We start from the raw sequence: 15,414 nt of genomic DNA on the forward strand, positions 1-15,414 counted from the left end.
AACTCGCCAATCGTGAATCACAAATGGAAAAGAGTCACCTCCTTTCAACCAAAAGCCAAAATTCGGGAGACGGCTAATGGAGTCACGTGCTATGAGCAGAGCAGCTAACTTAGATCAAGGCAAATGCCGTTATGTTTGCGCAACACGTTCGGTGTGCATAGAAGTACAGTGCAGTGAAGCTACGGGCTCACATTTCATGCCGGTCTCGAATGCAGTTCAGACTGCTTGTTAGCTGCCTATCATTCGGTGGTCGACGTGATGCGTGCCTCTGCTGGATGGCAGTATGCGGCGCAGCAGAGCGAGTCTTGCGCTATCCGAGCTGGGAGCCAGGATACTCAACTGTTAGAACGACAGAATGCAAGATCGCCAATCACGAATCGTGAATGTGTGCCGTCGAAACGTGAAAGATGCTTGGCTGAGGTGAAAGAGGAGTCCAGCATTGCAAGGTCAGATCTGGCTCACTCACGACTCGAGCAGTAGTAAGAGCTCGGATAACTTGGCAACGTTCAAAGTGCAACGGGCCCCGCTCAAGTGAGGAGGTGGTGGAGCATGAACCACAGTTTGAATGTATGTTTCCTCATTTTGGCTCGCTTGCGGTTGTCGGGAGGAAGCAAGGTAACATACATCAGATTCCCATCGCCAAAGATGTTGAGCCATTTTAATCTGACGTTTCATGCGCCACGAGCCAACCAGCCGAAGAGCCGAAGCAAAGAGAGGAAATCCCCACCACTTTCACGCACAAAGACGAGATACATCGTGGATGCAGATGCTGCTCAGGTGTGGATGTATGAACACTTGCGCTTTCCATGACTTGCAGAGCAGCGTTGCTTCGGTTTTCTGCTTGACATGTGAGTTGCGACTAACGTTAAGTTTAGTATGTGTGCGCAAGACAAATGCCAGTTCGGCTCCCATCAACTTTATCTGCCGCTTCTTGGATGGCACAAAATTAAATTTAGTAATGGAAAATCGAGATTGAAGCCCTCATCCCAAGCCACTCACGACTGAGACAAGACGCAATTCACGATTACTAGTTAATAAGGAGGACTGGCTACAGCTGTTACTCCCACTCACGACGGTTGTTGCTCTGTTGCTTAAGTTGCTGCTGCTGCTGCTGCTGCTGCTGCTGCTTGCGCTTGTATTAATAAATTCATGAGCAAGTTATGGAAATGCGGGGCAAAGCTTCTTGTCTGGACCAATCGTGAATGGGTACTTTTCCAGTCAGTTGTCCTCTTTCTTCTTCCTCTTTACAGTATCTCGGCCATCGTTTGGACGTTGCGCCACTCTTGACTTTTACGCTTACAACTCGTGACTGACTGTTGCAAGAGAAATGCAGGGACCAGACGTACCCGGCCCTGCATCTGGCCCGGATGGAGAAATCGACCTGCTGACCTATCAAGTGGCATATCAGCCTGCTCTGGTCTCGTGTGCCTCTGAACGATGTGGCGTCGAACCAAAACAGCTGTGGTTTCTGCCAGCGCTCCTCCTTCCAGATGTGTACGACCACCAATCGTGAATCTGTCAGGCCTCACTCTTGCACAAGCGCGACACAGAGGAAAACGAGGCAAACTTGAAAGATATCTCAGCCAAGTCACTCAACGAAATCGCGGCTCAAGCACGGCCACGCCGAGGTTGGAGCGCTAGCCCACGCTACCTTTTGTACGCTTTTCAGCAGCACAGAACAGAGCGGAGTTTGGATCCAACACTTTATTGTATCGGTTGCTGTCGTTAAGTTAGTTGTCTTTCTGTGCTTGAGCCTCGCATCCGCAACATCAACCTTGTACCAGTCACGAGATTAGGCTGCTTTTCACCTGCACTTCACAGCAGGTGCTGAGTGAGAGGGCCATAGCGGAAGACCCCCGTTGTTGTTGCTAGACTTGCTACTTGTCGACCAGCGTAAGTACAGTCTGGGAGATACAGCTCTGAGCTGTCGAGAGAAGGGTTCACACGATGCCGACGGAAGAATATAGGCAGCCTCCCATCGTTACCGCACGCAGCTTTCATCCTTGATTCATGCCCATCATCTCTACCGTCCAGGTTGATAGCACTTGCGCATGTACACCGCAACTTGCCCTCTGCCCCGCTCTCTTCGCCATCCAAGATCCCACCTTGTAAACACCTTTTGTGGTTTGGTCCTATCGTTCTCTCCTCCTGGCAGCTCCCTCGTCGTCAGCTTCGGAGACAAACAAAGTCTGGCTTGTCTAGAGTCTCGGTCGCAAACTGCGACGCATCTTTAGTCAGGGCCCAAATAAGACAGGAGCTCTCCATTTCTTAGCTATCAGGAGCAACAAACACACTATCATCACGCCTCGTGAGCATCTCTTCCTCGTCCAAAGTCAGCTCTGCACTCTACAAGTTCGGCCCATGGCCAGTATCCAAAGAACACTCTACGACAGCCTGCTCAACTTTCCACAATGGCACTGCCTCAGACAAAACCGATCTTGATCCCGGCACCGTTACCGTCTTCCCCTTCCTCTTCGCCTCGTTCACACTTCCGCTGCGGCTCCGATGCTGGCTCCGACCTGTCGATCAGCTTACCGCGTTCTGCAGTCTCGACTTTCCGTAAGTCGGCTGCACAAGACCCGTTTGCTGCAATCCAGCTGCAGCACACACTATCCGGCTTTTCAGCTCAAGATATCCTCTCGTCCAACACTCACACTCGCTCGCGCCTCGTCGTGCTTTCAGAGTCCATCAGCATCGAGGCTGCAGGTCAACGACTCGCTGAATCCAATGACGCCGACACTTGGATCCTCCTCAAACGCGACAAGAGCAAATCTGATGCACCCGATGGCGTGGGCAAACTCCGAACGTCAGACTGCGCCGGTCTTCTGAGTCTAGACGACCTCGCCGCCTTCTTTGCGGCTGTTTTTGGACCACATCACACGCAAACGTCGATTGCTCGGCCCCGAGGCGCTGCTCACGATCTTGCCTCACCACCCGCATCTCCAAGCACGTCTTCATCTCGCTTTCACTTGTCACAATCAGTAGACTCACAAAACGTGACTGCTCGTGTCGAGACCATTCGCGCCCAACTTATGACAAGAAAAGCCGTCACTGCCTCGCTTGTCTCGAACCTCTCGGCCAACAACAGCCTCCGACATGTATCGCTCGACGCTTCGTTGCTCGATATCATGCACGAATTGAGTTGCGACGAGGTAAACTGCTTGTTGGTCTCTGTCCTTCATCAGAGCCAAGACGGCGCCGTCTGCGGCATCTTGACAGCGTCAGATGTCGTCGCCTTTCTCGTCGCCGAGGCCGAGCGAAATGCCAGCTTGGCTTCCATCTTTTCAGATACGCTCGATCTACTCGCGTCTTCAGAGTTGCTGCCACCTGCAGCGATTATCTCTGGCGACAAGAGCCCGGTCGACGCGCTGGTACGCATGCAATCTGAACATCTTTCCGTGCTTGCCGTCACGGATCCCTTTGGCGGACTCATCTCGCCGATCTCGTCGCGCGAAATTTCGCAAGAGATCCTGAAATCATCTTCGCGCAAAATTCTTACTATGCCGATCTCGTCGCTCGTTAAAGACCTTAGATCACGACATCCGCAAGGCGCCGACGGAAAGGATGTGCGTCCCGCCATTTCCGTGAGCAGCTCTTCGACTGTCGGTAGAGCCGCTGCGCTTCTGCTCGCGACCGAAGCTGGTGGTGTGTTTGTTATGGAGGAGCCGCGCGTTATCATGACTCCCCCGCTGTCTTGCATCTCAGCCTCGCCTGGAAAGGAGCTGTCATCGCTCTCTCTCGACGCAGACTTGAAGCCGCTCAGCAGGTCGGTGAGCTTCACTCCGGCCCCGGCGCAAAAACACCGTCGATCCTCGACGCATTTTTGGACTTCATCACGCGCCTCAATCAGCAGTAGCGCCTCCAACGAAGCTGCAACGCGCCCGGCGATGCCAAATTTTGCGCTAGGTTCCAGCGCCAGTGACGCTGCCAGCGATCGCAGGTCGAGTCTCACTCTTCGACCGGATCAGGCGCTGTCTTTGTCGGTCAGCTCGCTTCCAGCTAAGAGTTTGGGCGCAACCACGCCCGCTCTCCTTCGCACGCCTTCAGGACCAAGTACACACCGGCCGCGATCCTTGTCTCTGGCCCACTTTTCTGTGGACGAGTGGGTCACATCGAGGCAATTTGGCGCTCAAGCAGCGCTCCGAAGCCAAGGATCGTGGACGCCGGGCGCACTGTCTTCGGGCTCGAGTGTCTGCTCAGCTGACTCACCCTCGTCTCCCTTTGGCAACATGCTCGTCTCCGGTTTCTTTAGCGAGGTGATGCAGAACGGCATGCCCAGGTGTGTGGTCACGATAAAGACAGTCTTGCGATGTGTGCTTGCAGCCACAACGACCACCGTCGATGTCAATGAAGAGGCGGTCGAAGCTTGACCTTGACTCTCTGTGGACAAACTCATATGCAGCCACACATCGACGGCTTGATGCTTTGCCGGCACTTGACTGCAATCTTGCACCCGTACGACCGCGCCGTTGTGCATCGTTGCTCTATTCATTCCGTCCTTTTCTAGTTCCTATGCCTTGGTTCGTTCATTGTCTCATGTCTCGTCTATTCGCTCGAACCGGTCGCATCTGTCAAGTGTCTCTGGATCTCTGTCTGACGCATTCGTCTCTGTAACTGTCACCCTCGCTAATTGCATCGTCGTTCCCATCGTCGTTCCCATCGTTGTTCCCATCGTTCTGTGCACGTTCATTCGACTCGCAATCGACCCCATGCCAAGTTTTAGCATTGCATATGTCTCGAGGCTGATAGTGTCGATCGCTTGGGGACAAAGAACGTAAGCAATCAAAGAGAGCAAAATGTCTCTCGCCCAAGAGTTGCCTGTCTGAGAGCGCGCGCAACGAGACCCACACTCACGCTCAAAGCTCCAACCAAGTCTAAGTCGTGGGTAAGTGTTGGTTACAGGCTCGCACGACGCGTCTCGCCAAAAGAAAAAATGGCGGTGAGTCGTGAGTCTGAGTGTTGCTCTGAAAAACAAACCAACTTAACTGGTCTAGAGCGTGAGCGTTCGCGGTTCGTGGTTGGCGTCAGAGCGCGTCTGAATTTAGATCCGACGAGAAAAACACTCGTGACTTACTTGAAGCGCACTCTTCTCTCTCTCTCTGTGAATCCAGTCGAGAGACGTGCAATGCAGTCATCTTGCGCTCCGCCATCATCTCTCTTTTCGTGTCCTCTCTCTTTCCATCCGCCAAATCCAACCATCTATACCGGCTTCAGAGCAAAGTGCGCTTACCTTGGAAGCTTGGATCGTCTCGGTAAACATAGCTTGCACTGTACTAGTACTCGATAAACGCGCACCATCGCAACTGTTCGTGGACAGAGTAACACGGTCTGGCTTTCACCATGTCGCTGCACCCGCGTCAGTCGCTGCATCCTGCGGCCATGGGCCACAATGCAGCTATGCCAATACAACAGCACTCGGTCACCGAGCAGATCATGCAGCTCGACCAGGCCATCACATTGACACTCCAAGAGATTGACCAGAACTTTGCAACCGCGCATCAGATTGTCACATCGCGCATCCTTCCTGCTATCAAGGAGTATGGTATTGCAAGCGCACGCGTTTGGCAAGGCGCCAAGTTTTGGAAGACATTCTACGAAGTATCCGCCAACGTTTCGCTCACTGCTCATGTTCAAGACGAATCCGAATTCGATGATAACTCGCAGGGCGCCGATGTTACTCAAAGCGGCAACGAATCGCGCGAGAATGCCACCTTTACCAGCGATGATGGCGTGCCAAGTCCACATTCCGAGACGGGATCCATCATTTATAACGAAATGGATGTGTCCCTCGCCTCGGATGGTGGCGACGCCAATGAACATGATGCAGCAGACCAGAGCGTCCAACAGGCACCAGCAGATCGTGCGCGTGCAGCTTCGCCTCCGCGCTTCAGCAATGCATCCATGGCTGCCGCCGCCCGACGAGAGGCAGCACAGCGCAAGCAACAAAAGCCGCACCACCGCGAGGACCAAGAAAACATGTTCGACCCCGCCGAGTCGCCGTTCGAGCGTCTGCGCCGTGATATTACCTCTGGACTTGGCAAGCGCATCAACGACCCAAGCATGGATCAAAGCTCCTTCATGGCGTCAAGCAGCACAAAACCACCGTCCCGAATGACAAACACTGAACGCGACCGGGCCGCCCTGGCCCAAGGCATTGAGAACCTGGGTCGTACCCACACCGGCAAAAGTGGGCATCTCTTGGACGCCGACAGCTCCGACGCCTCTTCGGTTCATGAGCTTGCGCGTTTCACGTCATCGGCCACATCGGCTGGTCGAATGAAGACGTCTTCTACGCCCAAGAAGGGTGCGCTCCTCAACAAGGTGCTCAACTCGGAGCACAAGCGAAACAAGGGACGGCTCAGCTACACCAAGATCCAGGCTACACCTCGAAGCTCGCAGTCCAAGTCGAATCCTTTCGCGCCTCCCAGCGTGCGCATGTGGGATGGTATTGTAGACCTGCGCAAGACGCCGCTCACGTCCAAGATCAAGGGCACCAAGTCGTCAAAGGCAGCTTCCAGCAGTAAGCGAGGTGGAGCTGCCAAGAAGAACGATGCGCAGGCCGACGACGATGCAGAGTGGGACTCGGACTCGTCGGACCAGGACTCGCTCGGCTGGCCTGCCGGCATGTCTCCTCCCGTGACAATGCAATTTTCGGTGCCACAGAGCCGATATGCGCAGACGCCGGCAAAGGAAGCCGCCAAGATGATGGTCGACGATCTGCTTCGAAGCGTGGGAGCTTCGAGCCCCGCACAAAGGGTGTGGCCGAAGAGCGCGATCAAGAACAGATCCGATCAAGCTACATCCGAGAACGGAGCAAGCTCTCGCAAGCAGCCAGTAGCGACACCTCTGAGGATGAGTCGCAAGGAAGCCAAGCAACATGATCGACAGATTAGTACTGGACGACGACGAAACTCGATTCCCACTCCGCCCACGCTCACCAAGCGCGGACCCAGTCTGGCGCAACAAGATACACCGAACAGCAGCAGCCAGATGGGCCGTGGCTCGAACGGTGCACCGTCTGCCAATGCTAGCTCGGCTGCGCTTTTGATGGACGCTGACGAGGGACTTGAGCTCAATGCGGCCGATGCGCAAGGCATCTCATCGTCCGAATTGCATCACCGATTTGGCGGTCTCAACTTGCAAACGGCCGGCGTGCTTCCTCTCGACGACGACGACGACGATGATGACGACGATGATGAGTCGTCGGATAGCGAGTCGGATGACGGCGCTGACAGCATGGTAGGATCGATGCTCTCGTCAGCAGCTAAATTTTCCGCATCGAGCAACAGCCGTATCGGCGGAGGAAGCCAGAACGACAACTCTGGTTGGACCAGCTCGACCATCTCGTCGTTCAACCAGAAGCAGGCGGGTCGTAGTATCGAGGATGACACGTTGTTTGGTGTTCGTAGCAATGCAGCACCACGTGCCGTAGAGACGCACGGCAGCCGCAGTCAGGCGGATTCCGGTGGCTCTAGTCAACCATGGACAACCGGAGCAAAGGGCGTGAATGAGCGTGGCGAGGAGTCGTTCAAGGTGTGGGGCCATGTAGATGAGATGGGCACGGTACATGGTGGACGACCGTTGGTAGACCGCGATGATACCTACAGCGCCCCGAGTCCGACTCCGTTCAACATGAATCTTGGCGCCGCTTCTGGTAGATGAGGTCCTTGTTTCGGGTCCTGTTTTGGACGCCCAGCATGATGGCATGCTGGCCCCTCTCTGTGTACTAGTACGGACTCAGTGTAATCCATTCACGACTGTTGTGACACTCGTCACTCTTTGGCCAATCATGTAGTGTGTGATGTCGCTACTCCTCGTCGCAGCTCGTGGCTGATGTGCAACAGACAAACTGAGTCAAGTGACTAATTCAAAGCCGTAATTGTGGCGAGAATAGTGGTGCAGAAATCGTGAATGCATGCCGTGGAATATTCATGAATCGTGATTGCAACCGCCAGCTGCTGCCGTAATCGTTGAACTCAGGGGCCGGGCTGGCACAACTGGCCGTTGAAGCTGCACCCTGTGACTTGGCTGCAGCGTTGTGGACGCGAAGCTGTTGCCAATTGACAAAGACTCGAGTGTCACAATCGTGAATCACAAATTATTCACGATTCATTATTCGTTATTTATTCGCATCGCCGTGTGCAGTCACAAGCGTGAATCATGAATCATGAATCATGAATCATGAATTATGGTTGTGAATCCGAGAAAATGTGGAGTTGACCGTATCAACACTCAGACTCGGAGCAGCACCTGCAGCACAACACACACACCACACGAAAACACAATCAATCACGAATCTGTGAATCACGAATGCGGCTCGAAACACTCACAACTGCCAAACTTGCTCTGTTCGACACCGGAAGCTTACAGCTTATCCTGCAACACCATCCAGCAAGCCCAAGCAGGACGTCATCAACTCGTGCATTGGCTTCATAATGCTCGTCACAGCATCAACATACCCACACCCATCACCCACCGCATCCATCTGATCGGCTCGAAAAGCCAGCCGCAAGATACCACCATGGTCGACGTCGAGTCAGCCGCCACGGACTTTACGGCACCTTTATCGCCTTCGAACATGCCCATCGTAACCGTGAAACCAACAGCTTTTCATCCACTTCCAGAGGATACGCTTGTACTGCAAAATACCCGCTCGTCTGCCGACAGCGTCACGTCCGCGCAACGCTCCTCCAACGCTAACGCTTCAGAGTCAAACGATGCAAGACATCAGCTCCCAAAGCGAGCTCCAGACGAGGATGCACAAGCCGCTAGAGACAAACTCGATCGAATCATCAAAGCACAGAAAACAAGACGGAATTGGGCCAAATCCACCGGTGTCACGATGGTCTCCAAAGCGTTTGGCCGCAATCAACGACGTCAACGAAGGAGGAGACACGGCCTTTCCTCGGACGAAGAGAGCGATGAGCAGACCCACAAAGACGACGACGACGACAGAAAGGATAATATGGACGAGGTCAAACTCATGATTACTGGAAACCCCGTTGTCACGAGAGTCTTTGACGCTGCGAACCGGGCAAAGGAACACTTTCGTGGTCAGTTCGACTCACCTGAAGCTTCACCTCGCGTCGAAGAAGCTGCTTTTCGCTTCTCCATCAGCAGGCCAGCAAGCTCGCTGGCAAGACGCTTTCGCGCTCCATCGACAGAGCCTCCGCCCGACTCTGGACTCAAAAGCGTCAATCTTTCGCCTGCAGCTGAAATGCCCGCTCGTGCTTCGATCGAAGCTAACGCCGCTGCGCTCGACCGTCCAAGATCGAGAATTCGTCCGAATTTAGCTCCCGAGTTGCTGGTCGTAGATGAAGAAGGCCAATCGCACGAGTTTGCGCTCGAAATACCGACTCAATCGCCGTCCCGTCGTCCAACGATCCCCTTTTCAAGAAGCATCAACAACACGACACCCAATACCAACATTTCCGACCCTCCGAGCAGCTCACCCCACTTTGCTGCGCTTTCGCCCTACCAAAACAAGCAGCATCGTGGTTCTTCGCCCAGCATCACAGCTGGTCAGATCTACGACGAGCCAGATCCTCATGATCACGATCCGGCGCATCGCGTCCGAACACCAACATCAACCTCTTCTGCCTCAGATGCGTCCAGCGACGACGAGCTTGACGACAGCGCACTCGCCTCGGACACAGACGAGGAAGGAGACCACATGCTCCAAATCAACTCTTTGAGCCTCGAGCACGGCGAGACGCTCACCAAGGAAGAAATCAAGCGTCGCAAGAAACTCGTTCATCGCGAGATCCGGCGTAGAAAAGCCAACGGAGAGCCGATCGATGATCTCATCCACCTGCACGGAAAGTTTGGCCAGCTGAGTCACAAGGTGTCGAAGCGTGTTTCCAAAGGCATTCACTACGCATCCAGCCAGAGACGTAACCGGCGTGCGATGGATCGCTTTTCGCCGCATCCAGCACAGCTTTCCTTGCAGACCGCAGACCTTGCACGCAGCACTTCTGCGCAGAGCGTAGGTGGCATGACGCCCTTCTCGTCCATCACGCCATCCGTGTCGCGCAACAGCAACCACTTTGGCCAGAGGCGCGAGTCGATTGCTACCGTGATCAGCAGCCGAAGGAGCTCCATGACCATGGACGAAGAGGATGCCGATCCTCACAACGCTGATGGTAGGACTACTCCTCGCAGATCAAGCATCATCGATCGCTCCATTCTGAGTTCGCGCAACAGCATTCGCAAGTACCTCCATGCGCCCAATGTCATCAAGCGTCGTCGTCAGAGAAAGTGGGAAGCAGAGCTCGCAGCGTTAGAGCACGCTGCTCAACAAGAGGCTCGCCAGGCTGACCCAGATGCCGAGCTCGACTCACTGCTGGCTAAGCAGGCGCAACTACAAGCCCCTTGCGACGCCCACAAGATCAAGTACGAGTTTGACGTGCTCTATGAAAATCAGCGTGGCCTGCTCGTCTTTGGCATTCCCAAATTCAGCCCGAGGACGCTGTTTCAGTGGGACCCCTCCCCCTGGACGTCGGCTAGCGGCAAAAAGTCGGCCTACAACATTGCAAACGCGCAGCTGCCCGATCCGTCGTGGGAGTGGGCCTATAGCGAATGGTACATCGACATGACAGGCGATGTCGACGAAGCAGGATGGCAGTATAGCGGCAACTTTGGTCGAAGGTTCTGGCCCAATATTTACTTCCCTCACGGCAGGCTTGGGCTGCCCAAGACAGGCGTCGAGGGCATTCAAGAGATGAATGCTCGTCTTGCCGAGAAGGAAAAGAAACGCAAGCAAAAGGAAAGCACAAAGGAGGACGGCGGCTTTGAAGCTATCAAACGTTCAGCGCGCGCTCGCTCGAGCAAGTGGACAGGATCACCTGATGCGTGGACGTTTGTACGGCGTCGTCGATGGATTCGACTTCGCCGCCGTAAGCCTCTGGCTAGCGCCACCAAGCTGAACGAAGCATTGCCCACCCCTGCAACAACTGCTTCTCCAGCGCAGGAGATTAGCGTGCCCGACAGTGCCACCAAATTACCTAGATCTCCGCGCCAGACTGGAGCCAAGCCTGGGCTTCCCGACGAGGAGCGGCAAGAAGAGAGCCCGTTGGGAAGCTCGGACGAATCCGACTCATCCTCCAGCGAAGACGATCCGACACTGTTTGCGCCTGCTTATGGCGGGGCTTCCGGCTTCCTTCCGCGTCGATTGCCCGGTCACATGGCCAATGGTTCTCATCCTGCGAGAAGCAAAGACCCGAGGTCCAGACGCAAGGAGCGCAAACACGCGCGCGAATTTACAGGCACCATTCGGGAGCTCAAAAGCCTCTTACCCTGCATCATCGCCATGGATCGCGAAGCCAGGGTTGGTCATACGCCGACATCTCTTAGTGCCAGTCAGAATTCGTACAAGTGGGCGATGCTCAAGATCAACAAGGTCGACGCTCGCAACCCGTTCATCAGCTGGCACCTTGTGAAACAACGATTGCAGGATGAAGACATGGCGATTGCTGCTACCACACTGAGGACTCTGGAGCGTAAGTTCCAGCAACGGCAGCTGGCTGCTATGCACAAGAGGGAAGAGGTGGTGCCACAGGACCATCTGCCGATTCCGTCGAGCTTTCAGGCGGCGTCAAAGAGTATTCGTTTTGACGGGATCGCAGAGGCGCTTGACTGCGCTGCGGATGCGGGTGCGGGTGCGGTGGAGGGTGCTAATGCAAACGCAGGCTCGACACAACTGCTGGAGCCATTTGCACAAACGTCTAGCGAAGGTCACGAGTTGACACGTGAAGCATTGGTGGAGATCAACTTTGCGCGCGTGCTGCGCGTGCTACGCGCATGCAGGCTGGATCGACAGCGCATGGGTCTATGGAAGCTCTGGTTGGGCGTCATCTCGCTGGATTCATTGATGGAGACAGCGCGACGTGAAGATCTAGCTGCTCTGGGTCTGCTGTCATCGCACACCGAGTATGCGGGCGATGCATTGTTGGCGACGCGCGCGGTTTCGCCGGCGAAGGATGCCATTCCACACATGAGCGGCGGTAGCTCGTTCCGGTACCGTCAACGCGCCGAGCGTGTGCGCGCGCGCTGGAGGGCTTCTGTGCCCACACCAGACGCTTCCGATGTATGGGATCTGCTGGAACGCAAGCTGGACGACGTCTTGTTGCTATTCGAGTTCCAGAGCAACCGCGCTAAGCTGATCCGCTTGTTGCTCGCAGTGCACCAACGCTCGCATCCCGATCACGTGTATCGCGATCACTCGCTGCGCGCGAATCCACTCGAGCTCTCGCCGGCGCATGTGCACGGCGATGCGCCCGAAATGGGTGGTCCACCAGGCGGCGCGTCCAGCTCGCGGCTCGGAGGCTGGAAGCGAGCACGTCTGCCGAGGTTGGACTTCTACTCGGACTTGCTCAGTATCTTGGCTGCAACACCGGGTAACGAGGCGACCACCAACTCAGAGTACATCCTCAGTCAGCCGCAAGAGGAGGTGGCTATGCCGCTCGCTCATCATTCGAGCGCAAATGCGTTGATCGATACGCTGGAGGCGCAAGCAGTGTCGGATTCGTTCCTGCACCACGAGAACATTCCGTCCGGCTCGAACAGCCGAGATGCAGGTCAAGACGCAGCGGTGGAAGCCAGTAGACTGAGTGCACGTGGTATAGTCAGCACGTCCAGGAGTCCGTCGCCGGTGGTGAAGGGTCAGGCGGGTGTGTTGCCTTATCGCAAGTCGCGCGTGGTGTCCGGCAGCAGCAGCTCGCTGGCGGCTGCGGACACACGCAGCCTGAGCGAACCGGTTGATGTGGCAGAGTCCATGACAGCCGCCACGGTCGGAGCTCGGTCCACTTGGGTTCATTCGCATCGACCAAATGCACCTCAAGACGCAGCTAAGGGCTTGCAATCACCGTCTGCTCTGGCGTCGAACGATGCTCGATCGAGCGTTGTATCCAGTGCGCTACCAGCGCAAAGCACGCGCGACTCAGACGTAGCTGCGACCGGAAAAGCTGCGACAAGCCGAGCTCAGCCTGCAACGCATACCGCACGCACTGTGGCAACACAAGCATCCCGATCTCCCCGACCACGCATTCCGACAAGCGCCCGATCCGTGTCCCCGCAAACACCCGCCAGTGAGCGTTTCTGAGGCCTGGTCCATTTCGTATCGCATAGAATTCACGCATGGTGAATGCACTTTGTTTCACTCGCCACTCTGCTTGCATTCCGTTTTGTGCACTCGTCACTCGACGCCGCGAAATCGCCCACTGTGCACTCGGCGGCTATGCGTCTGGTGCAGTCACTCTAGTCGTCACATGGATCGCGCAAATGGTGAGTGAGGGTACAGTATCATCGTCGATCGGTAGATCTAGTATTGGAGGAGAGTCAAAGAAGAATATCGTCGTGGTGGTAGTTTTCCTTGACCAGGCGATACACGTAGCTGGGCGGATGTTCGCCGAGGTTGGTGATGAACACATGGACCAAGTGCGGAGGGACGTAGTCGAAGGCGTTACTGACGATTTCGGCGTGCTCGACGATGCTGCTGCTGGTGGCGTAGTCGACGAGTGCTGCAGGCGCGAGAGCGGCACCGTCACTGGCTGCGCCGTGCGCAAAGTGGTGGATTCCGGACCATTCCGGACAGATCTTGAATACTCCGGTCAAGATCATCACGGGGACGCTGTGCTGCTGAGCGGCTAGCGACGTAGCATACGACGCAGCTACACAGATCGCTCCACCATTCGCGAGAACCGCATGCGCACCAAGCACCACCTTGGACACGCGCGGCATCACACCAAAGATGCAACTGTCCGGGATCAGTAGCACGGAAATCCCCGCTTTGGCAAGCGTCCGCGCCAGCGCATGCCCTGAATACGACGGCGCTGTCTCGGCAACGATCACGGTAAACTTGCGATCCTTCGCAGCAGCGCGCAAAAACGCTTGCACCGTAGCACACGATCCAAGTGTCAGAATCACTTCACCCGAATGAATGTGATCGCGCGACACCTTGGAGATATTGTCGTCTACAGTCTCCAGTTCGTCAATCAGGTCTTGAATCGCCTGGATCAGTAACGGTTTCAAAAAATATGCTCCGCCCGTGCCCGATTTCTTGCCCGTGGTGAGCGACGATGCATCGTGCGCACCCAGCTCGTCGTCGTCCTGATCCAATCCGTCTTCTTCTGACGACACTTCCGATGCTTGTTCATCCACATCCTTGCTGGTAGCAGCGGCACCGCTCTGCATCGCTTCCTCCGCTTCGGCTTCTCCAGCCGCATCCTCGACTAGGCTCACACTGGACATCTGTTGTGACAGGTGCGTGAAGCTCGAATCGAACACACCGGAGCCTTTGCGAGAGAGCGACGCGTGCGGGGTCGAAGCGTAGCTTCCGTCTACAGGCGTGTGTGCGAGGCTAGAAGACGTCGACGTGGCCATACCACCTGCAGCGACCAGGTCCGAAATCGAAAAGCTGCCGTGCACAAACGCCGACGAGCCAGGATGCGATTCCGATGCTGCTCGAAGCGGATAAGGTCCCGGACGCTTCCCGGGAGAATGGCTTGGCGCGGGTGCGCTGGTCGAAGACGAATTTGACGGCAATTGCGAATGAGAACTGCTCCTGGTACCATGTGCGCTGTGTAGCTGATGCACAGAGGTTGAAGAGCTTGAAGCGCAACCCGAACCCGAACCACTCGACTGTCCCATGTGAGCCGGAATCGCAGACGCTACACCCGCACCACCAAAAGCAGAAACAAGCTGCAGATCCGAGATCGACGTGCTCAAGCTCGCCACGCCGCTTCCGCACCCTCCCGTATTGAGACCACTCTGCTCCTTCTCGTGCGCTTCCAACAACGCAGCTTTGGCTTCCTCCCTCAGTAAATGCACCACCCTCCTCGTGATGTTGCCAATCGACTGTTCGGCCGGCTGCGAAAGCTGCAGGTATCGCCCCGCAGATTTGATAATATCGATGAGCTCCTGCATTGAGTTGTACTTGGCCGAAGACACCAGGCTGCGAAGCGCCTTTGCGGTGGCTTCCGAGACCGCTTCGGGTCCCGAGATCTGCCCTCGACGAAGACGGAGCGAGAGGCTGATGATGAGTTTCTGCGAAGTCTTTTCTTTGATGATCGTTTCGAAAGGCGCTTGGTGCGTGAATCTGGGCGCGGGACCGCCCGGCGTTCCTGCTGCGATGACGTCCGTCATGACCTGGTGATAACAGCAGCTGCTGTAAAAACTGAGCAGACGCGATCGGTCGATGGATGAACACGGTCAAGATCGAAGCACGAATCAACTCGTGATACGTGCTACAAGCGAACATTCGTGATTCACAATTCACTCTCACGACTCGTGACTGTGACTCTCTGTGACTTTTTGGTTCACGGTTGGCACTCATCACACTTTTTCGCTGCTCGCTCTGTCAGCTCTGTCTTCTCAGCGCCACACAGCACGTGAGCATCTCGTGCGAAAATTCACTTT

The 15,414-nt window shown here is 55.5% G+C and overlaps 4 protein-coding genes across 4 annotated transcripts; 3 read left to right on the top strand and 1 right to left on the bottom strand.

The window, feature by feature from the left end:
- Nucleotides 1–2,411: 2,411 nt before the first annotated feature.
- UMAG_10791 (uncharacterized protein) lies at nt 2,412–4,370 on the top strand (the record flags this gene model as incomplete). The annotated part of the gene is made up of 1 exon (XM_011389060.1): nt 2,412–4,370. One exon carries the CDS (start codon nt 2,412–2,414, stop codon nt 4,368–4,370), a length of 1,959 nt encoding a protein of 652 aa, XP_011387362.1.
- Nucleotides 4,371–5,340: 970 nt separating this feature from the next.
- On the top strand, nt 5,341–7,662 carry UMAG_00995 (uncharacterized protein; the record flags this gene model as incomplete). Its single annotated transcript, XM_011388677.1, has 1 exon — nt 5,341–7,662. The coding sequence occupies one exon, from the start codon at nt 5,341–5,343 to the stop codon at nt 7,660–7,662; it is 2,322 nt and encodes a 773-aa protein (XP_011386979.1).
- An 859-nt stretch (nt 7,663–8,521) lies between these two features.
- Nucleotides 8,522–13,099, top strand: UMAG_00996 (uncharacterized protein; the record flags this gene model as incomplete). The annotated part of the gene is made up of 1 exon (XM_011388678.1): nt 8,522–13,099. The coding sequence occupies one exon, from the start codon at nt 8,522–8,524 to the stop codon at nt 13,097–13,099; it is 4,578 nt and encodes a 1,525-aa protein (XP_011386980.1).
- Nucleotides 13,100–13,335: 236 nt separating this feature from the next.
- Nucleotides 13,336–15,141, bottom strand: UMAG_00997 (translation initiation factor eIF2B subunit beta; the record flags this gene model as incomplete). The annotated part of the gene is made up of 1 exon (XM_011388679.1): nt 13,336–15,141. The coding sequence occupies one exon, from the start codon at nt 15,139–15,141 to the stop codon at nt 13,336–13,338; it is 1,806 nt and encodes a 601-aa protein (XP_011386981.1).
- Nucleotides 15,142–15,414: the final 273 nt, after the last annotated feature.

Source organism: Mycosarcoma maydis, chromosome 2 (assembly GCF_000328475.2).
Source record: "Mycosarcoma maydis chromosome 2, whole genome shotgun sequence".
Taxonomy (NCBI): Eukaryota; Fungi; Basidiomycota; class Ustilaginomycetes; order Ustilaginales; genus Mycosarcoma; species Mycosarcoma maydis.